Raw genomic sequence first — 25,379 nt, forward strand, 5'->3', positions numbered from 1 at the left:
CATTCTTCCATCAAGAATACCCAGAAATTATACATGCCCTTCTGCTGAATTCTTAAATTAACAAATGCACAATATAACTTCTGGCACCAGAGAACTGATTCCTACATGATCCACCCTGTCTTAGTCATTAGTCAACTCAGGCTGCCTGTTTAGATCCATGGCACTAAGAGAAGAATACACCCCTAAAGTCTTCCACAGCAGTGGAGAACCCCATTTCCTTGATGGCACTCTCTAGAAAAAGCCAAAATGCTTTTCTTTTCATGAACTCAGAAAACTCACATCGAAACTAGTTCCAAAAAATGTTTATTATGCCACAAATGCATTGCCCTCTATACACTGTATTCAATCATCTTTTTCCTTTGCAAGAATGTAGGGAGTCCCTCATATAACCCTTGTCTACTTTTTAAACTTCCTAGCACAGTTCAAGAAACGCATCACAGACAAGCGTTCAGGCAGCATGGTGAAATGGAAAGCAAGCCCGATCACGAGTAAGTGGGCTGGGGCTGAAGGCCTGGGCAGGTTACTCCACTTCTCCGAACGTTGGCTTCCTTCTTGGACGTCACCAAAGGTCCTCTGGTTCTTCAAGGTTTCTTCAACTGTCTGGAGGGTCATGAGGAACACAGAATCTCTGGGCTCTCATGGCACTTCTGAACACCTGCCTTGTCTCAGGGCCAGCCGTCCAGGTATCTATCATCTCCTGAGGGTCAGGAGACTCTTCAGAAAAGGGACCCCCATCTTAGTCACAGGACATCAAACAATGGCGGCCATCTTTGCATTGGTGGGACAACATGGACACACTGATTTCTCCTCAACTTAAGGTCTTCCTCCCTTATACTGCTCTTAAACCTGTGGTGTCTAGTTTAAAAGAGTGTCTGACTTAGAATGCTGTATTTGTAGTCATCTCCACTGACTGACTCATTATCTCAGGGGACTCTGCACAGCTCGCCGTGATTTTTCGGCATTCTCTTAGCCAACTGGACCCAGACCACAGCACACTGTGGGCTCTTCCTCTGCAAGTCACTGGGACATCCAAAGTGTAGACACTGTCTTGGAAGCATGTGTATATATTTAAATTACACTAAGGTCTTGAAACTTCATTTTCACATACAGTATTTCCAAGCATTTACCAAGTAGACAAAGTACTGGGTTGATATCATTGCACTGATGAGATAGTAATATCATTGATAAGGCGGGACAATGTAGCTGACTTTATCAGACTCATACCATTTGCATGAAAAGGCTGAGTTTCTTTGGCTCTTTGTTCATTCAAGTGCACTGAATCCCTATTTGGATAGACTTAGGCATTGTGTTCATCTGTCAATAAAATCTTGCACTGTCCACAGTGTTTGCAAACTGATTTAGGTTTTGGGTTACAACACCTGGCCATTGGTAGAAATATACCATATATACACATGGAAATTACAAAAATACATTTTATTTATAGCTGATTTTTTTTTTAAGTAACAAAAAACTAACACTATGAAAGATCAACCAGCATACCAAAAGGACGCTACCTAATATCCGAACAAGAGACTGGTTTGGGGGATCCATGACACATCGTCTCCAGAACATTGCAGAAAGGGCAATTTGCCATTGAGAAATAAAAACAGCTTCTTTGAAAAGTCTGTGCTTTGACAGTTTGATTCTCTCACTCTAATCAGTTCCATTCCTACTCTTCTCTCAATTTGAAAATTTCCACCTTCTTCTCTCAGTAAAGACCAAAGAAACTCATGAGGAGAATGGAAAGATGGACTCAGAGGAGATGAATACAAGCTGAAGCTAGATGGATCGTGGGTGAAGGCAGGAAAGGACCTCACTCCCCAACAGACACCATGAAAGCCCTTGACATTGAGCACAGCTCCCAAAGTTGGTGATGGAACCAGGGTGTCCCTTCCCCTGGGCTACCCAAAGTCAGCATTGATAGTCAGCAGCTGGTGCCTCAGGGCTGCAAGGCAATGTCCACCCAGAGCTCTGGAGGCTGACCTACCGTGCCAGGAAGCCTAACTTACAACATCATGGTCACGAGGTCAGAAGCCCGCCATTGCGGCAAATGTCCTCCTATGTCTATTAATTATGGGGACAAGTATGGGAGGGGACTGGCTAACTCCATACACCTTTTAAAATGTTATTTACATTTGAAAATAAATCAACAGATTTTCTACATTCAGAAGCTTCTATAAACAGAGGCTGCAGCCTGGGGAGACTGGGTTCACTATTCCTGCTTCCAATAGGCATTGATGACTATTTCCTTTTGTATCACTGGGCAGCACATGCTGGACATCATTGTTGAAGAGACAGAGATTTCCTTGTAAAAGTCGATGTATCTATTGTCCCCCCAAAAAGAGAGAAGCTCTGTTCTCAGATTACCTTCACTGCAGGGCAAAGAAAACCCGTTTTTCTTTTGTAGGATCCTAAAAGCTCTTAGCACCGATGCTCTTCCAGCTAGAGCCCAACTTGCAGAATACTCTATTTCCAACATGACAACACCTTTTCAAAGAACCTGTCAACACAAATCCACCATTCCCTCTTATCTTCTCTCTTTCTTGGCCTTTGTTGAATTAATTGGGGGGAGGGGGAAGAGTCAGGACTATGTGTAGCTGCAGTCATTGACAGTCCTGATTTTCATCCAATTTATTTGACTTTGAATATGAACCTTTAAAAGAAAAGGACTCAAGTTTCTTGGCTGGAGTCAGTGTCTCCCTTGGAGACTGGAGGTGACTGGATAATTACAGTTCTGGCTGAATGAGAGAACAGTCTGGGGCTTCTTCACACGCCTGCATTGCCTTTAACACAGAAACAGTTAACATGCAGAGGTCACTGAAGATAAAGCTGTGCTTGCCCTCTTCTGGTGACCTGTTAAAATGTGGTACTGGACAGGAATCTGCAGATTAGCAAGCATCTCATCTCTCCTGACTAAGGCTCCACAGGGGATGGAATACACCCATAGCTCAAACAGTTAACATAACAGAGTATCAAACATATGGTCCCACATGCGGGCTTGTTGACATACAATCAATTGAATAGGCCAAGCATCCCGTTGTTCAAGAGTTTCCTGTTTCCCAGAAGCCCCTCTGTTCACCTTTTTAGAAACTGAGGCTGAGAAAGACTCCTGCATCGTCTCATGTCTCCAGTCCCACCACACCTGGAAAAACCCAAAGCCTGCTTCCTCAGAGTCTGGAAGTCTCAAGGGGTGAAGGCATTAGACCTGGAACTCGAACATGTCTGTCTGTTTCTTGGCAAGCTTGGCCACCTCTTCCCGGATGGCTTTCACCAGGGCTGCCGTGGAAATGTTGGTGAGGGGGGTGTCGGATGGGTCGTTGTCCGCCAGGCTCTGCTGCGAGGCTGCTGTGGAGGGCACCGGGGCCTGCTCCAAGCTGGGGTGCAGCCCGGCTGGCTGGCTGTACTGACGAGGGAGCCTGGAGGGCGAGTTCTGCTGATACCGGGATCGGGGGTAAGCCTCGATGTACCCCGGGAGGGGGACCTGCAGAGCATGTTGGGAGAGAAGACAGGGCCAGGTATCAGGAATGGGCTCAAGTCACAGGATACACTAGATACCAAAGGAGGAGGGGATTGAGGACAAGGAAAGAGATTTAGAAGAAAATGAAGGCAACTCGCCATTGTGCAGATATAAAAGCTAGGTGACTTGGACTCACTGGTTCTGCTGGTTGGATGAATTAAATAGGCATTTTACACTTTGTGCAAACAGTGGGCACATACCCAGTCTACATCTGAATCTACCTGGCTACCTTTTTAATATAAGCACCATCTAGGCAGAGAAATGTGGTTCTTTAAGGACCTCAAAGGACTCAGGGATTTATTACTGATGACAACAGTTAATGCTGAACGAGCCCTGTGCTAAGGGCTTTCCAATCATGATCTCATTTAATTCTCAAAGCAATTCTCCTAGGAGGTAGGTATTGTTACTCTTATTTTACAGAAGAGGAAGCAAAAACAAACAGTGTCTCAGTCAAAGCTGCCACAGCTAACAAGCCACAGAGACAGGCTAGGCTGGCTTCAAGGCTGGGAGTTTATCACTGAACTATCATGTCATGAATCTGGAATAAGATCTTGGCTTCTTGAAAAAATTTTCTTTTCATTAAAAGTGGAAGATAGTTCTATGCCAATAATATGGACACTTCTAGAAATATGGACAGGACAATGATTTAGAATTCAGGATCGACTTGCCCACAGAAACAGGGCCACACATGGGGATGCTGTTCCAGGGTAATCCACAAAAGACCTTTATATCCCATAAGCTAGTCGCATCACTGTGAGATAAGTGCCCATGGATCACGTAGGCCCTGGGGTGCTGCAGGGGATGGGACACATGTGGACAGTAAGGCAGCTTTCCAGGAGAAGCATCTTAGCCGAGTCTGGAGAGGAGATGGCTAGGATGGAGAGGCTGTTTTGTGGAAGACAAGGTGGAAGGGGCATTCTAGGCAGAGGAAGAGCCATGCAGAGGCCTGGCAATACACGGAGGACGGTGTCCCCAGGGAGGTTCAGTAAGGTGGTCTGACCACAGAGGGTGTGGGCAGTGTGGGAGGAGCTCAGGAAGAAGGGTGGGCTGGACCAGATCAGAAAGCCGCTGAACACCAAATTACAGAGTTACCTTTTCTATGGCCCACTTCTGAGGAATTCATCATGTTCCCATTCTTTACAGAGATGCATGTGTGGGAGCTGGTAAGGATGGAGTGGGAGGAAGTTGGGTGATGATTCAGAAATTCTGGATGGGTGAACATGTAGTAAGAAAGCAGGCCCCTCCTAGCTCCTATCAGCCTCTCCCAGTCCCTGGCCTGGGAGCCACCAGGGGTGGCAGGCAGAGGAAAGGTCTGTACTGTAGGAAGAAACACTGTGTAGGGGGTGGACCCACTGGAGGTAGAGAGGAGACAGGATCTGAGAACCTGGGAGAGAACCAGGGAGGACCCGAATAACGAAAGAAGTGACGGGATGTCCCAAAGTTTGGGGCTTTAATTTCCCTACAAGACCTGGCAAAGAAAGACGAAGTTGCAAATACATTGCACTTGCATCTTAGAGGAAAACTGGAGTCAGACTGTCCAAGTCCTTGGGCCATGTGAGCTGGGGACACACTGGTAATTAACTGGGGGGAACAGAGCACAAGGCCAGGACACAGGATTTGCCTGTCAAGTCTCACTTCACACTGCTTTTCTTCTGAGAGACCTTCCCCAGCCCTATATTAGTCAAGGGCTCCCTGTAAATTCCATAACTAGTCATCACTCATGACTTCATCACTCATCTCAGGCATCGACTTGTGAAGGCAAGACTGTGTCTCACCTGCTTATCACTGTGCCCTGAACTGTGCATGGTACACAGAAGGGAGTGTCTTAGAACCCAGGGTTCTGAGCAGCATAATTTGAAAATCACTGAAGGATAGGCACCTGGTGCCCTGTTTGTGAAAGAAGCTGCCATGTCCCCTTTCCCTGGTTTTCAAGTTCAGGTGGAGCTGAGGTCAGTGTCCAACTATTGAGACCTCCCAGCTCTGTAGCATTAACTGACTTGGTGCTGGTGGCTGGGACAGGCTGGGGGCACTGGACTCCACCGGTTCAGTTCAGTTCAGTTGCTCAGTCATGTCCGACTCTTTGTGACCCCATGGACTGCAGCACGCCAGGGCTCCCTGTCCATCACCAACTCCTGGAGTTTACTCAAACTCATCTCCATTATGGAGTCGGTGATGCAATCCAACCATCTCATCCTCTGTTATCCCCTTCTCCTCCTGCCTTCAATCTTTCCCAGCACCAGGGTCTTTGCAAATGAGTCAGTTCTTTGCATCAGTTGGCCAAAGTATTGGCGTTTCAGCTTCAGCATCAGTCCTTCCAATGAATATTCTGGACTGATTTCCTTTAGGATGGACTGGTTGGATCTCCTTGCAGTCCAAGGGACTCTCAAGAGTCTTCTCCAACACCACGGTTCAAAAGCATCAATTTTTCGGCGCTCAGCTTTCTTTATAGTCCAAATCTCACATCCATACATGACTACTGGAAAAACCATAGCTTTGACTAAAGGGACCTTTGTTAGCAAAGTAATGTCTCTGCTTTTTAATATGCTGTCTAGGTTGGTCATAACTTTCCTTCCAAAGAGCAAGCATCTTTTAATTTCATGGCCGCAGTCACCATCTGCAGTGATTCTGGAGCTCAAGAAAATAAAGTCCGTCACTGCTTCCACTGTTTCCCCATCTATTTGCCATGAAGTGATGGGACCGGATGCCATGATCTTAGTTTTCTGAATGTTGAGCTTTAAGCCAACTTTTTCACTCTCTTCTTTCAGTTTCATCAAGAGGCTCTTTTAGTTCTTTGCTTTCTGCCATAATGGTTGTGTCCTCTGCATATCTGAGGTGACTGATATTTCTCTTGGCAATCTTGATTCCAGCTTGTGCTTCATCCAGCCCAGCATTTCTCATGATGTACTCTGCATATAAGTTAAATAAGCAGGGTGACAATATACAACCTTGATGTACTCCTTTCCTGATTTGGAACCAGTCTGTTGTTCCATGTTCAGTTCTAACTGTGGCTTCTTGACCAGCATACAGATGTCTCAGAAAGCAGGTCAGGTGGTCTGGTATTCCCATTTCTTTAAGAATTTTCCACAGTTTGTTGTGATCCACACAGTCAAAGGGTTGGTATAGTCAATAAAGCAGAAGTAGATGTTTTTCTGGAACTCTCTTGCTTTTTTGATGATGCAACGGATGTTGGCAATTTGATCTCTGGTTCCTCTGCCTTTTTTAAAACCAGCTTGAACATCTGGAAGTTCACAGTTCACATACTGTTGAAGCCTGGCTTGGAGAATTTTGAGCATTACTTTGCTAGCATATGAGATGAGTGCAATTGTGTGGTAGTTTGAGCCTTCTTTGGCATTGCTTTTCTTTGGGATTGGAATGAAAATAACTTTTCCAGTCCTGTGGCCACTGCTGAATTTTCCAGATTTGCTGGCATATTGAGTGTAGTACTTTCACAGCATCATCTTTTAGGATTTGAAATAGCTCAACTGGAATTCCATCATCTCCACTAGCTTTGTTCGCAGTGATGTTTCACAGGGCCCACTTGACTTTGCACTCCAGGATGTCTGGTTCTAAGTGAGTGATCACACCATCGTGGTTATCTGGGTTGTAAAGATCTTTTTTGTATAGTTCTTCTGTGTATTCTTGCCACTTCTGCCACCTCTTCTTAATATCTTCTGCTTCTGTTAGGTCCGTACCATTTCTGTCCTTTATTGTGCCCATCTTTGCATGAAATGTTCCCTTCAGAAGTGCAGAAGATGAGGAAATGACATACTCTACCTCTCTTACAGGAGATGCAGGTGGGACCCACCACACCTTGTGGACCAAAATCCAGGACTGCCAAACATCAGTCCTTGTGTAGCCAGTGCCCATGGGAAGCATCCCCTTTAGACAACAGCAGTTTCCTGCTGAGCCTGGTAACTCCTTCCCAATCCCTCTCCATCTAGCGCCAGGAATGAAATCTATTTATCAAGCCAGGTCCAGGTGTTATGCAAGCTAGCTCCTTACATCTGGATACCTGGAATCAGGAAGGCCAGACATCCAAATGGCGCATGTGTGCATACATGCAAAGTCACTTCAGTTGTGTCCGACTCCGTGGGACCCTTATGGACTCTAGCCCACCAAACTCTCTGTCCATGGGATTCTACAGGCAAGAATACTGGAGTGGGTTGCCATGGCCTCCTCCAGAGGGTCTTCCCAACCCAGGGATAGAACCCACGTCTCTTAAATCTCCTGCACTGGCAGTCGGGTTCTTTACCACTAACACCAGCTGAGGGTAGGCACTTTTTTCATCTCACATGGATGTGGTTTTTGTTCAGTTGCTAAGACATGTTGGACTCTTTCTGACCCCATGGACTACAGCATACCAGGCTTCCCTGTCCTTCACTGTCTCCTGGAGTTTGCTCAAACTCATGTCCATTGAGGTGGTGATGCCAGACGGTGAACATTTTCTCCAATGGAATATCTTTCTCAAGCTGAAAGAATATCTGAATATCTTTATCAACTGGTCCCTCTGAACCTCCTGTGCTGTCTTTCAAATGCGATAAAGCATCCGACCTCCCAGCTTGGTCCCTGGCTACTGTGTTCCACACAAGGGGCCATACCTGCTTACCTGCAGATAGTAAGTGGGCTCCATGAAAGACCCATCTAGGCTGTAGCAATCATTTTTCTCTTAAAAACAGCTAATAAGAAACTAGCTCTCCCTCACACTGGGGATGGGGTGGGGGAATGCGGTGATCAAGTCATCCTGTCCAGAAGATTAGGTTTTGATTTGCTGGGTTACCTTTCCTTCATTTTTAAGGCAACATGAAACCAGAGGCATCAGAGTTATGTCACCATAAGCCTGGCTAAGTGTTATCTCTAAGTATCTTGAAGGCAAGGGCCAAGGTTTTATAAATACATCTGCTGACTCCTGCCAGGCACCCAGCGCACCCTGCACACAGAGGGTGAGCTGACAAAGCTGCAGGTTTACTGACTAATTAGCAAAAGTTAAGTACCATCTACTTTCTGAAAAGTACACATTATATTTAGATTGCTAGTGAAATTACGGAGTCAAATAAAATCTGAACTGATCAACGCACACCCCGTGATTTCAGCTGTTTAGAAGAGCTGAGCAAGACAAAGGAAGCAAAAAAGGCCCACTAACAACCAGAACACAGGCCAAACACTCCCACACTAAAATGTGTAGACTTATCAGTAGGGAATGCCTCTAGTTACTCTCTTAGAGTTTATTTACTCCAACTCTACAAACAACTCTAATGAGCTCAGACGTGCCTCATTTGCAGATAATAGTACATTAGGCAAAGCATATTTAAGGGTGAGTATATCTGAAAGTCGGAGAAGGTAATGGCACCCCACTCCAGTACTCTTGTCTGGAAAATCCATGGATGGAGGAGCCTGGTAGGCTGCAGTCCATGGGGTCGCTAAGAGTTGGACACAACTGAGCGATTTCACTTTCACTTTTCACTTTCATGCATTGGAGAAGGAAATAGCAACCCACTCCAGTATTCTTGCCTAGAGAATCCCAGGGATGGGGAAGCCTGGTGGGCTGCCGTCTATGGGGTCTCACAGAGTCGGACACGACTGAAGTGACTTAGCAGCAGCAGCAGCATATCTGAAAATGGGGACATTGGCAGCAATAGAAGGATTGAGCTGGGAGCAAGGTCAGGAGAAAGAAAAACCATACTAAGCCTTGTAGTAATTCCAAAAAGCATAGTTTGGAGATGTTTGACACAGGGGAAGTAATTCTACAAACCATCAGAGCCCATCTTACAGAAGTCATTTTAGTAGTGAGGCATAATAATGATGTTGAATCATTTGTTAAAGACAAATTAAATCATGTTTTTCTTCTAAAGAAGGGGAGAAGGATGTAATTCATTCCAGAATGTTAAAATTCAAGATAGCACATATTTTAAAGATATTTTGGCAAGTAAAGGAATGAGCTTTTTTTAAAGATAACTTTTTAAATATACAATTTTATTTATTTATTTATGGCAGTGCTAGGTCTTCATTGCTGTGTGAGCTTTTTTCTAGTTGTGAGAGCGGGAGCTACTCTCTCTCTGCACTACTCAGGCCTCTCCTTGCGGTGGCTTCTCTCGTTGCGAAGCACGGGCTCTAGAGCACAGGCTCAATAGTTGTGGCGTGTGGGCTTAGTTGCTCTGTGGCATGTGGAATTTTCCCGAATCAGGGATCGGGAGACACAATGCATGTGTCTCCTGCATTGGCAGGTGGATTCTTTGCCACTGAGCCACCAGGGAAGCTCAGGGATAAGCTTTGATCACCAGGAAAATTAATAAATATGTAGGGTAGTTTTACCCTGACGATGCTTAAATGTGGCATCACTACAATAAGAGCAGACACCAATGCTGGGGCTGAAGTGAACCTGAGGGGTAGACAGAATGGACCCCAGGGGTCTGGACAGAGAGAAGAGTTGACACAGGCCTTGGGTGTCAATGTGTATTGACAAATGCTGAAACAAATGCTAAAATGAACACAGGCCTTCAGAAGACAGCCTGCCTTTCTTATCCGTGACGGAGGGTCTCACACCCACTCTAGGGGCCATCACTGTGCTACTTCTGTTTGCCTGCTTTTTGTTTTTCATTTGGCAGTGCTTTAACAGGTGGCCGAAAGGCAGCTCTGGGTGTGCATATTCAGGTTCAGCTGGTCGCTGCCCTTCTTTGGTCTAGGCTGGGCCAAGTCGACTGTGCCATAAACTCCTACTCGTATAAGGAAGAAACCAGGGGACTGTGACAAGACAGTCTTCAGCTGAAGACATGCAGAAAGCCTTCGGATCTACATGCAAAGTAGTTCTGTCCTGGGCTTCTAATACTTCTTTTTCTGGTATTGCAACTAAAATTCTTATAGGATTTTAAAGTTGAAAGGAACAAACTTGGTAAAGGCTTTGGAGCTGGGAAGATGCAGGTCTGAATGCTGGATACATCATAGGAACAACAATAATACCTACATTATGGTCTTGTGTAGATTAAGACAACATAAATAGAACATCTAACATGGTGTCTGGCACATAGAAAATACTCAAAAATTGACAGTTAATATAAAAATGTGTTTGATAAAGGGTGCCCTCCAGGAAGAGGTGGAATCTGACTGAAAGTGGTTCTCAGACATCTCTATCAAAGGATATCACCACCACCACCACCAGTCCCTCAAACCCAACCCCCTCCAATTGCCAACTGCCTCTTCTCAAGGCTGACTTTCGACACTTGGTTGGTGAGAGGGGCCCTGAGATAACAAAACACTTAGTCTCAGCCTCACATTCATTTTCTCCCTGAAGTATGTCAAGCAGGGAATCAGCGAGGGTCTCACCGAATCAGCCCACTGGCTGGGGAGCTCGTTCTCTCCAGCGTAGGACATCCAGGCCTGGTTCCTGTAGGACGAGGGGGGCGTTGGGATGAAGTAGCCGGTGAAACCAGGTCTATTGGCAGCTGGGATGGCGAACACTGCTGGCACCGTATTACCTGGCATGGAGGAGATGGATGGGTGAGATTAAGCCAGCGCCTTGCCCACTGGGCTAACATCTGCACAAGCTCGGGGAAGCTGGGAAATAGGAGGATTCTGGCATTGGAGAAGGAGCTCCTGGGGGGCGGGGGGCAACAGATTTCCACCTGTAGCCTCAGCCCCTGCTCACCTGCCCAGACAGTAGTAGAGTCACCTGCTGAGACTTGGACCTGGCTTTCTAGAGATGCAATGGCTCAACTCCCCTTGCCGAGCCTTCACCAATTCCCCCATCCCCATCCCACACCCCTGATCTGCTGGCAAGAGGAAATGACACCTTGGTGCCGGGGGTTTTCCTCCCAGAAGGATGGGTGTTCTTAAAGAGCCAAGAAGAGGAACCAAAAGGAATGGGTTTCATTGGTGGAATTTCTGGACACACTATGCTTTACTAAGTATTGACAACTGGGTGTTTTAGCCTAAAAGGAATGGTTTGGTTACAAGAAAAAACCCATTAGGGCATGTCCAAACCTCCACATTCATTGTTTGTAACAGCGAAACACTGGAAACAACCAGTATGTCCCTCATCAGGGGACAGGATCAACTGTGGCATATCTCATAATGGAATACCACATGGCAGTGTAAACAAATGAACTGGATCAATATGAGTGTAGCAACCTGGAGAACCCTTGCTAACAATGTTTAATCAAGAAAATAGTGCAAAAGGAAAGGTATAGCTTGGCATCACTTATGTAAATTTAAAATATATATAGCATTAATACAGTATATTGTTGTAACGTAGTGAAATGTTAACACCTACTACTTAAGGACTGTAATTACCTCTGGGGAGAACGGGAATGAATTGGGGGTAGACAGTTGTATCCGGATTGCTTTTTTTTAAAGGTCTGAGGTCTGGAAAGATGTTAACATCCACCCTGACTATAATATATCTTAGTATTTTGTCAGATTTCAGATATTGTAAACAAATAAAAGCAGTAGCTCTTCTAGCCAGGGCTACAGGAGATCCAGAAATACAGCCGCTTTTATCCCTGAGCCTGGCGGACAGAAGGTGAAGAGCGGGGGAGGCAAAGAACAGAGGTAGAGGGGGTGACGCTGGGGCAGGGCGCGTGCTTCTTCCAGACTTTTCTCCTCTAGCCCACCTGAGTAATTTAAAGCTGACTGATCCAACTGCGCCACGGACACGGGGCCTCGGGACACCTGCGCGAAGGAGGCGCTGTCGTGCAGCTGGGCGGGCTCGGGCCCCGCGGACTCGGCCATCCTAGTCTTGCTGCCAACGTCTGAAGTGGACCTGGGCGGGGAGAGAGGCCACCTTAGCTGCCTGCGGGGACTGCGGCCCGCGGGGTGAGGCGGGGCTCCCGGGGAAGCGGGGGAGCGCCTCGGCCTCCGAGCAACAGGACTGCTGGGTCTTCGGGCCTGAGTTTGCAGCCCCCGGCCCCCTGATGACAAAGGGGGCCTGCACGCCCAGACCTGGAGCAGCCATCGTGGTGGCCGAGCTGGAGTCATTTTTAGACATTCAAGGTCAGTGCTCCCCTGTGGGTGACTCTTGAGTCTCTGGGGAGTAGAACACTTCATCTCCACAAAAACATGAGCCAAGCAATTAGCACTGGGTCTTAGCTGGGGATGGTCAACCTGGCAGGCGATGACATCACCGGCAGCCAATGGGAAGGCTTCGTCCGGAGAGCAGCTGGAAGCAAGAAGCCCCAAGCTCCGGAAGCTAGGGCTGGGGTCTGCTCTCTGGAGCAGAAGCCTAGTGCTTGTCGAGTGTTAATGAATGCGAGAACACGTTTTTGTTCCACAGGTAAGCAGAGAATCTGGCCCACTTAACACCCATTTCCACTTAGTGCTCAGAAAGCCAGGTAATAAGAGGGGGCTAGGGTGGGGGCATTGGCTTCTCACCCCAGTATAAAGGGTGCTTTAGCCAGTCTCTGTCTTCTCTTTGGCAGAGGCACTCCGGCTTTCCTAAAATTCAGATGGAAGGAGGCAAAGACAGCCACAACAGGTAGCAGGCTGCCAGCCCACAGGGCCACCCTCTGCACAGGGGTGCCAGGGAGCAGGACAGGAGGCAGGGGTCTGAGTCCTAACTACCTCCTCTCTCTGAGCCCCAACTACCTCCTCTCTCTGAGCCCCAGTTTCCTCAAAGAGGAGGGTGACTCCATCTCAAAGGTTCCTCTCTGGTCCAACCCTCTGGTTTCCTATGGAGGAGTGACCTCCTGATACTTGGCGAGGATGACAAATGGTGCAGAAGGACATGAAAGGAGAAATAAGAAGTAGGTCCGGGCCTTCAGCAAATGTAGCATGAGTCACTGATGACAAGCTCCTCCAATTCAGAACCCTCAGGAGCAACTATTCCCCAGGGAGGGTCAGACACAGGCTGTGAGGATTAAACTCCACAGGAGGTGGGTGGGGGGGACCAGGACCGTGGGGTCTCTCTTCTTTCTCCTTCTCTCCTTTTCTCACTCCCACAGCTCTGGCTTCTCACGTGCTGTTTCTAGGCATCAGCTACTCCTTTGGAAAACCATCCTGGGAAAATCCCTGGATTCTGCTCCGCACACGTGGTCACCTTTGAGGACTCCCAGAGCCTCTGAGATCATTTAGGCCTTTGCTCTCATTTGACAGATAAGGATGGAGAAGGCAATGGCACCCCACTCCAGTACTCTTGCCTGCAAAATCCCATGAATGGAGGAGCCTGGTGGGCTGCAGTCCATGGGCTCGCTAGGAGTCAGACACGACTGAGCGACTTCATTTTCACCTTTCCCTTTCATGCACTGGAGAAGGAAATGGCAACCCACTCCAGTGTTCTTGCCTGGAGAATCCCAGGGATGGGGGAGCCTGGTGGGCTGCCGTCTCTGGGGTTGCACAGAGTCGGACACGATTGAAGTGACTTAGCAGACAGATAAGGAAAGAGGAGCCAGACAGGTGAGGCATCGTGCCTGGGGTTACCCAGCAGGCTACTGGCAGGTAAGGTGGAACCCTGGTCTGCTGTCCCCACCCCGCCCCCCCACTCTGAGCTTGACTGGGGTCAAAGGGTGATGTCTACACACAGCTCAGCATCCTAAACTGCTGGAAATGAAGGGAGGGTTGTTTCTGAGGAAAACTCATTTCTTTTCACCGTTTTCACCAAGCTCAGACCTGTGGCCCACATACAGCATGACAAGCATTTTGGGGCAGGCTGTGGTAGGAAGGCCAGGGCAGTGGCCCGTATGGACCCCAAGGCACAGTGTCTCTCCCAGCCCTGGACACATTGTCTATTCCAATCTCCCCCAGTGCTCTTGGCTGTTGTTTCCTGTCTATACGTAAAGCATGTGCTTTTTATAGTGTTACAGAGCAAAGAGAATGCTGAATATATGCTTCCCAGCTGACCTGTCCAAGTTCATGTACTTTCAGCCTGAAGGCAAGAGTTAGGGCAGGAGCCAAGACACACTGCTCCCTCAGTAACAAAGGGTCTTCTGACACACACACCTGCAGGAGGTGCCCAGACTTGAGACAGCTGTTGTGATGGCCCAAACTGGAATAATTTTTAGATGCTCAATGTCAAGGCATGAGGTTTTTAGGGTATGGGGCAGTTGACCTTGGGTTTTTTCAACTGTGGGTTCTACAGGACTTTCCATTGTCGATGGTAAGAAAGTAGGCCAACCCTCTGTGGCCCCCACTTCTTTCATGGCATTCAAGGTACCCTGGTCACATGATTGTCTATACAGGTGATGCACATGATTGTCTATACAGGTGGGGCAGGGCATGAAGGAAATATGTCAGGGCAGGGCTCACAGGACCAAATCTTCTGCCAATATCCCAAACAAGGCAAAGAAAGGAATGTGTTACCGCCTGAGGGAAGCGACAGCCACAGGGCCCGTCCGTGGAGGCACAGGTGGAGGGGGAGAGCCCATGACCATTTCAGGAAGCTGGGAAAACCTGTAGGCCTGAGAAAGAGAGGAGCAAATAGGGAGACACATGTTAATATCTGGTGCTCATCAACACACAAGTTCTTCTTACTTAAAAGGGAAGCAGACTTCTGAGGAGTCTGCTCCTCAGAAAGACTTTCCTTCTTTCCTCAAACGTCCCCCTTCCATCACCCTTAACATGTCCCCAGTCCCCTCTTCTGGAGAAGGCAATGACACCCCACTCCAGTACTCTTGCCTGGAAAATCCCATGGATGGAGGAGCCTGGGGGGCTGCAGTCTATGGGGTCGCTAAGAGTCAGACACAACTGAGCGACTTAACTTTCACTTTTCACTTTCATGCATTGGAGAAGGAAATGGCAACCCACTCCAGTGTTCTTGCCTGGAGAATCCCAGGGACGGGGGAGCCTGGTGGGCTGCCGTCTATGGGGTCGCACAGAGTCGGACATGACTGAAGCAACTTAGCAGCAGTAGCAGTAGCAGCAGCAGTCCCCTCTTCTGTCTCATCTACCCCCACTCTTCCCCTTGGCGGGCCCTTGCAGTCAGAGTCCTTCAGTTGGTCTTAGAATCCGCCAAGTTGTTTCCTGCCTTGGGCTTCCCCAGGAATGTTTCTCTCCTTTCTTTCTTTCTGTCATTCATCCAGCCCCATATTCCCTTGGAGCTCCATATTCTGTTTTATTTTTTTTTATCATAGCAGTTGTCACTCTGGTATTATATCATTGCTTATTTATTATTCACAACAAGACTGTAATGAGGGCAAGGGATCTGTTGTCAGCTGTATCTTCATGCCTGGAACAGTGCCTGTTATATCCTGGATGGGCAATAAATATTAGATAAAGAATGAATCATTGATTGTGCTTATTTTCTCACTCATGGAAAGCAGATTTCATGGAGGAAAGCAATGGGTTTGGAGTCCGGAATATGGGTTGAGGTTTGCTAATAAATAGACTTTTTGTCCCTAAGCAAGTCAGGTGACTTCTCCGGACCTCAGTGTCTTCTGCTGAGATGGAGACAAGGATGCCTTGCTCAGAGGGGTGGATGCAAAGCAGATCGGGCCAGGCAGTGTATGTGTAAGTATTTTATGATCTATAAAGCACTATTTAAACATAAGGGATCAAACTGTCAAGTGAAGATTGTAATTAACTTGGGAGGGGAGAAAAGAAAAATGGTCAGAGACAGGACCAGCAAGCCAGACCACAGCCTCTGAACAGGAGAAAATCTAGGAATGCTCTCTGCAAAGACAAAGCATGGCTTGTGCTTCTTATTCATTTTTTTCTATAGGTATCATGGCCTGCCATATCTCTTAAGGAACAAGATGATAGGGCTTTAAACCTGAAGGTATCCAGACAAAAGGTAGCAGAGAGAGAATCCATAAACAGGATTCTTTAAAATGAACGAGGGCTTTTCCCTCCAGCATTATGGGCTTCCCACATGGCACAGTGATGAAGAATTCACCTGCCAGTGCAGGAGATGAAAGAGATATGAGTTCAATTTCTGGAGTAGGAAATGGCAACCTGCTCCAGTATTCATGCCTGGAGAATCCATGGACAGAGGAGCCTGGGGGGCTACAGTCCATGGGGTCGCAAAGAGTCAAACATGACTGAGTGACTGAGCACAGACACATTAGGGCAGACTACCTACTCATAAGGGCCAACCCACTAAATAACAAGTAGATCCTAGGCGAAACATGGCTTTTAATGCATGCTGGAATTGCAAGATGTAAGGAAATCTTAAGGATTCCCACCCACTATCCACCCTTTCACTCCCACACCATAGCAAACTAAAATAAAAACTGTGAGCTGAAATCAGAGGTGGAAACAATGAGTAGTAAACAAATGTGAAAGGTGAGATTGCCTGGAAAACAAATGCCATATTGGCAATCAGTTAAGCCTGGGATAGGCAAGGTGAGGCAGGTAAAACCGAGACCCTTACAGCCAACCTAGGCTCTCCGTTTGGTTCAGTCATTCACGCTCTGTGGACACGTCAGTCCCTCTGTGCCTTATTTTTCTATTATTTATTTTCCTTGTGAAATAAGGCACTCAAATACTTTGTGGGTTTCCACAAAAAAAACACTTCTTTAGCCATGAAACCATTCTGACATAGCCCGAATACATAACCAAATCAAAGCAGAACTGCTCTGGTAGAAGTTGAGGGTGGGGATGCCCTGGTGAGTTTGACCCTTTGCTTACCTGCATGATGGCACCTGGGGACTCCCGGAACCCTACGGTTTTGCAGAGTTTGAAAATCATTGTCCTTCCAGCTTGGCATTTACACTATTATCAACAAACCAACAAGTAAGGACATGCCTTTCCCAAAACAGAGAAAGAGGTGTCTAGCCCCTCATCTCTCTTCTGGCTTCTCCTGATATCAGCAGAGGAGACAGACAACTTATTTTTATCCCTGGTTCTTGGAAGGCATACTCTGTAGTCAACACAGTTTTCCAGCCAAGAAAATGCATTCGGGGTCTCTATCTTGTAACAGTTAACCAAAGAATTGATTAAAAGTTCTGAATTTTTGACAAGTACCAAGGGAATTTCCTACTTTGGATGATCTTCTCCAGGTACAAAGCAAGCCTGCACAGGAGATCAAGGTCTCCTTTGGTCTGTACCCTTGGTGCTCCTGGGAAGCTACAGGGTCACATGAAAAGCAGAAAGGCCACCTTTGCCCCGGGCTGAGGAATTCCCCTCAGCAGTGTCTTCCTCCCTTCCCTGTGCAGTTCCCCCATGGGTCCCAGTCCTCCTGGATTTGCATTCTGGCTTCTTTTCCATGTGTTTGGAACCTGACTGCCTGCCAGCTGCCTTGTGACTCAGATCTCACTGGAAGCTATTGTTCAAAACTGTTACCTTGTTCCAGGTTTCTAGTTCCTGGCACAGGAACAGTGACAGTGGCCGTGAGGGGCCCAGTCTGGCACCCAAGGACACCATCTTTTGGGATCCCTGTCCTCTGGCTAGAAAGGAGATCAGACACTCGGAACTGAAGGCAGAGTTTATAAAAATAGCTCTTAGTTCTCCCAGGTGGAAGAAGCCTGGATATAACAAGAAGAGGCTCCACTTTGAGCTCAGAACTTTGGTTGTAAAAGTAGAAGGGACATGGTCTGCTCAAGGTTCCCGGTCCCGATGTCCTTGGGCAGGGGGCGAGGGGGTGGGTCAGGGCCATTCTTTCTAGCAAACCCAGTGGAGAGTGAGCCCAGGTGAGACTCCCTGTGTGCTGGACCCTCCTTGTGCACGTGCATCCATCCAGAGGGGGAATCTGGTCAAGATCAACCTTGGCAGGGGGTAGCACTAGAGGGGTGACGGGTCAAAGAGGGCAGCCTGCAGTTGGAGGAACAGATCAGGGTCTCAGGCTTTGCACTGGTGGGAAAGCGAGGACTTACAGGCCAAAGCCACCTACTCTAGTTGGAGGCCACTGTCCAGAGCCAGCCAGTCAGCCCCAGGCCAGAGCGGATATGCCAGTTTTTCCATTCCTGCTGACAGTGCTGGCTTCCACTGCGTGGCGCCCCTTCCACCGCACTGTGAATACTGCTCAGCCCAACGTCTACCTAAGGCCCCATGCAGCTGGAAATAACTTTACATCCTATTGCACGAAGTAGAATCTTCCAGAGGATAGTTCTTATTTAGTTGAAAACAGAGGGTGTGGTAACTGAAGACGGACCCCATGGTGAAAACCCAGTGTTCATCTTGATCTCTCAGCTTACCAGGAGTTACTGAGAGCAACACTGGGGCTCTCAAGGGCCTGGGATTCATAGAAGGTTTGAGCTGGAAAGAACAGGAGACACCAAGACCTCACTCCTTACCTTAACACAGAGGCAAAAGGAAACCCAGAGAAGTGAACTGACTTGCCCAAAATCACATAGCCAGTTTAAGGGCGCTGTCTCAAAATTCTCAGCCAAGGGTGGCGTGGTGCAGAGCGTATGGGTTTGGAGTTAGACAAAAGTGGAGTTGAAACCTGGCTTGACCTTGACCGGGTGCTTGACCTCAAGTAACTTACCTCTCTGTACCTGTTTTCTCATTAGGTAATGAAAGTAACAGGATCAAACCCCATTTCAAAGGCTGTTTAAAAGACTCATTTTATATGTTGATGTGATGTCTGGCACATAGTGGGTACTCAATAAATGATATGCTCTTCCTTCTGAGACAAGATAATATTTTGATACAGTAATTGTAGTAACCAAGACCTTGCCACCACAGTTCCTTGAATCCAGGGCCTTTCCCCTGCCCCAAGAACATCTTGCCTTCAAGGAAGTTCACTATCACTCAAGATGGCCCAAGAGCCAACTCTTCCTGGCATTTCAAAAGCTAAAAGCTATTAAAATGCAAGAGTTTAGGATTTTGAATATCAAAAACCTAAGCCCTTAAAGCACTCAAAGCTGATGCCAAAACAAACTTTGAAAGAAGTGAGGAACCTTTAGACCAGCGGTCCCTAAGCTTTTTGACACCCTGGACCTGCTTCATGGGATTCAATGCTTACGTGGAACTGGGGAGGGGGGTGGTTTCAGGATGATTGAAGCGTATTACATTTATTGTGCACTTTATTTCTATTATTATTACATCAGCCCCCCCTCAGATCATCAGGCATTAGATCCTGGAGGCTGGCAATCCCTGGTTTAGACCACTCTGCCCCTGTATTAGGCAAAGACTCTTAAGTAAAGAAGAGCAGAGCTTAGATGCTAATGAGCCTGGAGAAGGGGCTCTGTGTCCCATCTCAATCTGGGAGAACAAGGGATGGAGAGGAGAGAATAAACAGAAGGACAATGCTAGAGAGCGGAGAGGGGCAAGGGCGTGTGTGTGTAAGGGCTAGAGAGGGGAGAGGCAGAAGGGAGAGAGAAGGCTCAAGCATGGGAGGAAGGGAAAGAGAAGTCTGGAGAGAGCTTGTAAGCAGGGGGACCAGGAAACAGCTGTGCTCTCCCCAGACCAACACCTGCAGACTAGGTGGAAAGGAGCACTTCTCAGAGGTGCCACCCAGAGTAGTTAGATGAGAATAAAATGAGACCAAGTACTGAAGCTTTCTTCACCCTCTGACCATGCTTTGCACCATGTAGCCACCCACCCCTACTCCTACACACACACAAAATAAGCTTAATCAGAGACGGGGAGGGAGGCCCTAGACGGAGACTGAGCTTTTGGCACTAGAACGCCATTACAGAGAAAGTTACCTGTCTTGCACACCTGAGTTTGTGAGCTGAGCTGCATATTTCTCTCCTCCCTCCCTCTCTCCCTTTCCACGCAGCATTCCTGTACAAAATGTGATTTTTACTCACTTGAATGATTTCTCTAAGCCTGAAGGGATATGCATTTGCCAGACACTGGGCACGCTGTTGGTTTTCAAGGGGGATTCCTCGGGGCAGCTCATAGGCAAAGATCTCCAACCTAGGCTGTCCCAGTTAATATGGAGCAACCTACCTTCACAGACTCTGGGAGTTGCAACACCCCATTGTTGGCAGCTAGCATAACTGACTCCATCTTGGGCCTGTTCAGTTCCTCCTGTCCTTCCATTGACCCTACCCGGGACTGTACCGCGTGGTAAATCACTTCTGTGCTGTCAAGGGCTTTGTAGTTAATAGATATCATCTAATGATCATTAGGTTCCAGGTGGCCTCTCTGCTCTGCTTATCTCTTATCACTTATCTCTTATCACTTATCTCTCCAGTGATAAAGGCTTTCAAGATGTAGTCCCTGCACCCATAAGACTAATTACCCATCATAAATCTTGACTTAGGAATGCACTGCCTGACTCCCTGTCCCCCAAACCCTAGGTTAACTATAAAACTGTCCCAGTAGCCCCTCTGCAGTGTTTAGTGCAGCTGCTAATGCTTCTGGATCGCCCCCTGCCCCATCCTACCCTGTATATAAGTTACTCTATACTATAATACTGATCCATTGATTACATGGAACTGCCTCATTTTTCAGTCTCCAGATACCTTCTTGGTTTGTTGGGTGTCCTCCATCCTTAAACACCATTCAGCACTGCCTAGGGTAGACCTCTCCTGTTGTTCCAACTTCACCAAACTGCCAATGACTTTTATGCAAGAACTAACATTGACCCCCCCCCCCCCCCACTTCCTGCCCCACCAAACCTGCCTGGATGGGAGCTCAGAATAGATTCAAATTAGATTTGGAGAAACACAAGAAATGTTTAACATTTTTTGAATCCAAGTGCTGTGGATGTAAATTCCTGCCTGATATGCCTGGTTATCTCATCATTAAGAAAGTTTAAGACGGAGTCTTTTGTTTTATTTTTGAGGGGAGAGGAGGAAAACAGGCTATAATCTTCTCAATTCTATCTTAGTAGAGATGTCTGTCTTACAAGGGGCTATGATAGGAATGAACAAAACCCCATCCAACTGGGGAGGCTTCCTGATAAGAAGAGCACACGCTGAAGTTTAGATTTGAGTTCTCATCAGAGCCTGGGACAACCTTCTGGCTTACCTGGCCAGAGGGTGGACAGAACATGGGCTTTGAAGTTGGAGAGCCCTGGGTTCCAGCCCCAGTTCTGTCCTGTGTCACCCTGGGCAAGCTTCTTTACTTCTCCAGATCTCAGCTTCCCATGGAGTACGTGGGGGATAGTAATGTTGACTTCATGGGGTGGTTCTTAGATCAGAAGAGACAATGTGCGTGTGTGCTAAGCTGTGTCTGACTCTGTGTGACCCCACAGACTGTGGCCCACCAGACTCCTCTGTTCCTGGGATTCTCCAGGCAAGGATTCTAGAATGGTTGGCATGCCCTCCTCCAGAGGATCTTCCAAACCCAGGGATTGAACCTGCATCTCCTGTGTCCCTGCACTGCAGGTGGATTCCTTACCACTAGTAACACCTGGGAAAGCCCTGGAAGAGACAAGAGCACTTAGCCTAAAAACCTATTTAGTGGGAGCGCCATAGATAGCAGCTGTTGTTATTATCACTGTTAGTTACATTTGTAAGGCCTCTAGTGGGGAAGATGTTTTGACCCTGCTGCCTTTCTTGGAGGGCTTCCTGGGTAGCTTAGTAGTAAACAATCTGCCTGCAGATGTAGGTGACACAGGAGATGAGGGTTCGATTCCTGGGTCGGGAACATCCCTGGAGAAGGAAATAGAAACTCCAGTATTCCTGCCTGGAAAAGTCCATGGACAGAGGAGTCTGGTGGGCTACAGTCCATGGGGTCACAAAGAGTCAGACACAACTAAGCATGCACACATACCTTTCTCAGCATCCCCTAATCTGACACCAACAGGAAGGCTATAGGATATTTTCATTCCACTTGGCAGAGACCCATTATGGCTGCTAGCAAAATTGGATTGGTCATTAGGTGTCAAGTCCAATTTCTTCACAGATTCAAGGGGTAAAATATGATCAAGAGTCTTCTGAACTGTGGTGCAGGAATCCCCAGCTGCCAGCAATAACCTTCTCCATGATATAAATGCCATCAGCCTGGCCGAATGCATTTAGAACCAGCAACTTCCAATTATCCCCCAGTAGAGCTTGGAGCGCTTCCTTTTTGGAAGCTGAAAAGTAATCATAGTTATCATTCTAAATTGCCACCTTGTCCATTGATTTCCATATTATCATAGCACAAGAGGGCTTGGCAAGAACTTGGGTTAAGAATTATCATTGCTACTGTGTATTGTTAGCCATTTCTCTTTTCATTAAAATAAGGACCTCATGTGTTGTTGGCAAAAGAAAACCTTAACAATGAAAAAACTTCCTTTGATATTTGGTTTGATGGACAGTCTCTCTGCTGTGTTATTTCTCAGTCCACTTCCATTCTTTGGTGGCTTCATTTTTTCAAAGTATATAATACTAATGTTTCTTTCTTTCTTGGCACAACTGCCAATCCTGAATTATAGCAAACAGAACTATCTAAGCTTTCATATCCCCACAATGACATTTTTAGATGGTTTTGTTAAATTGAGGCATATGGATGTGGGTTGTGGCATCTTCTGGCTTGTCATTGGAAGACTCATCCCAGTTGTTTAAGTTTTTCTCTCTGAAATTCAGATCTGTTCACAGATCCCCAGAATCTGGCCTCCAGCTAGAGGGGCCCAGTCATTCCTGAGGATCATCTTTAAATAGAAGTGAGGCTTCCCTGAGCACCCAGAGCATGCTCTTAAAAAGAGTATAACGGGGTAGAAGAAAAAGATGTCATCTCAGAAGTGTCAGGAAAAGGGAGATAAGCAGTGGAACCCAGTGGGAAAAAGAGAATATTTTTATAATAATGGCTACATTTATCCAGTAATTCCATGTACCAGGCTCCATACGAAGCACTCTGATTAAAATCCACTAATACCTGTTGGGTGCTAAGTGCCAGGACCATGCTGAGCCTTTTTCATGAATTATCATCCTTTCCCCACTGCAGCTCTCTTCTCATAGACAGGAGGCTCAGAGTTACGGTCACCGGGTAAGGTCATACAGTTGGTGAGTGCCATCCCACTCTGGGTAGAGGGAGAATTTGGGGATATGGTCAATGTCTGGCATCAGAAAGGATGAGTCAATGAAACTGAAGTCAGTATGGATCAGTGTAAGAATGGATACAGGTAGCCCTCCCCCAAAGGACAGCCACTTTATGTGGTAAGATTAGAGTGTTTTCAACATCTCAGTGTTCTTTCCCCATAAAGAACAGTACCAATTTAATGGGCAATTAGTTAAGAAAACTGTAATTGTGGAAACTGTAATACGACTGTCATGGGAAAGTATTTTAAAGTACCTGATTTGCAAGGCTCAGTGAGCATTTTTCTAACTCTTTCTGAAAAAAAGGGTATGTGGATTCTCATCTGATGGGAGCATGGCCAGTGGCGGCCCCAGAGTTGCTGGCACTCTTCTGGAAGTCAGTGCTTCTTGAACAGATCCAGCAAAGTTCCTGGATGGCAGAGGCAAACTCCTATTCCTGAAATCTGGGCATTGACCTTAGTCTTCTATTTAACTTAAACATTGTACTAAGGGGACTTCCCTGGTGGTCCAGTGGCTAAGAGTTCACACTCCCAAAGCAGGGGGCCCAGTTTCAATGTTTGGTTGGGGAACTAGATCCTGTAGGTTGCAACGAAGACAGCACAGCCAAATAAATAGTAAATATTAAAATAAAGTCCTTTAAAACATTAAGAATTTTGCACTGTATTCCACCTATATCTCAGGAAAATGGGATGCAAAAAAGATGTCCCACATTCACCTATTTCCTTTACTGACTTTGCTCTCTGGGTTTGCATATCACAGGCTGAGAAAAATGACTCTAACATCAACTCAATATCAATTTTCCTTCTGATAATGTTGTACTTTCCCTAAATTGGCTTTTACTTAATGAAAGACCATAAAGTGAAGGCACTCAGTCGTGTCCGACTCTGCAACCCCATAGACTGTAGCCTGCCAGGCTCCTCCGTCCATGGGATTTTCCAGGCAAGAATACTGGAGTGGGTTGCTATTTCCTTCTCCAGGGGATCTTCCCAACCCAGGGATCAAACCCAGGTCTCCCCCACTGCAGGCAGACTCTTTACCATCTGAGCCACCAGGAAAGCCCAAAGTGAAAGTCGCTCAGTTGTGTCCAACTCTTTGCAACCCCATGGGCTATACAGTCCATGGAATTCTCCAGGCCAGAATACTAGAGTGGGTAGCCTTTCCCTTCTCCAGGGGATCTTTCCAACCCAGGTATCGAACCCAGGTTTTCTGCATTGCAGGTGGATTCTTTACCAGCTGAGCTACAAAGGAAGCCAATGAAAGACCATGTTGACCAGCAAACAAATATTCTGGCCCACCTGGTCATTCAGCTTCTCACTGCAGGTTTGTAAGTTAATATTAATAATAAAGCAGTTTCAGTGAGTTTAAGCAGCATGATCTGATCACCCTGGAGTGAATGGACAAAACAGAAATTCTGCACCTGCCAACCTAAAGACAAACTCTTGCAGTGATGATGACCTCATCCAAGTACAGGTGTCCCTGCCCCAAAGGCTCAGTTTGAAATAAATTTTGGTCTCTCCTGATAAGAGTTTTATCAACAGGGAAAGGCTGGGCCAGAGACTGACATTCAAAGAGAAAGACTGAGGGGATTAGGAATAGTGTTAAGATATCTCAGGGACCTGGTGAAGGAGGGAATCTGGAACAAAGAACAATAAGGAAGTTCACAGCAGTGTGTAGATTAGGTAGTTACGTAGCATAACAGCAGTTTACTAAGTGCCACCATAGTGGTGCTGTTGGAGGCTCCACAAGCTCATAGGTGTCCCGAATAGTCTACTGGAAAATGAAAGAAATAATACGATAGAGAGACAATATAACAGCAGAAGGCAGGTTAAGAACATGGCCTTTGTCATCAGATGGCCTGACTTTGGGTCCTGGCTCCGCCCCTTCCTGGCTGTGTGACTTGAACAAGCTGTGAAACCTCAGTTTCAACGTCTGTAAAATAGGGATAAACTAGTAACTGTCTCAGAGGCATATAGTAAGAACTAAATAAATGAGTTACCATACTTATAACACTTAGATCACTCCCTAGTAACAGTGAAGCACTCAATAAATGTTAGCTTTTATTATTGTTGTTCACTCGAGAAGTT

The 25,379-nt window shown here is 46.8% G+C and overlaps 1 protein-coding gene across 3 annotated transcripts in view; it reads right to left on the reverse strand.

The window, feature by feature from the left end:
* Positions 1–286: 286 nt before the first annotated feature.
* Positions 287–25,379, reverse strand: part of KIAA1549L (KIAA1549 like) — a 314,269-nt gene continuing 289,176 nt past the window's right edge. For all 3 annotated transcript variants that reach the window (XM_027562705.1, XM_027562704.1, XM_027562703.1), the window contains 4 exons: positions 14,801–14,898; positions 12,121–12,269; positions 10,835–10,986; positions 287–3,481 (listed from right to left, as the gene is read on the reverse strand). In XM_027562705.1, coding sequence (XP_027418506.1) covers positions 3,200–3,481; positions 10,835–10,986; positions 12,121–12,269; positions 14,801–14,898 — 681 coding nt within the window. In that variant the 3' untranslated portion in view covers positions 287–3,199. The remainder of the gene's footprint in view (positions 3,482–10,834; positions 10,987–12,120; positions 12,270–14,800; positions 14,899–25,379) is intronic.

This window comes from Bos indicus x Bos taurus, chromosome 15 (assembly GCF_003369695.1).
Source record: "Bos indicus x Bos taurus breed Angus x Brahman F1 hybrid chromosome 15, Bos_hybrid_MaternalHap_v2.0, whole genome shotgun sequence".
Classification (NCBI taxonomy): Eukaryota; Metazoa; Chordata; class Mammalia; order Artiodactyla; family Bovidae; genus Bos; species Bos indicus x Bos taurus.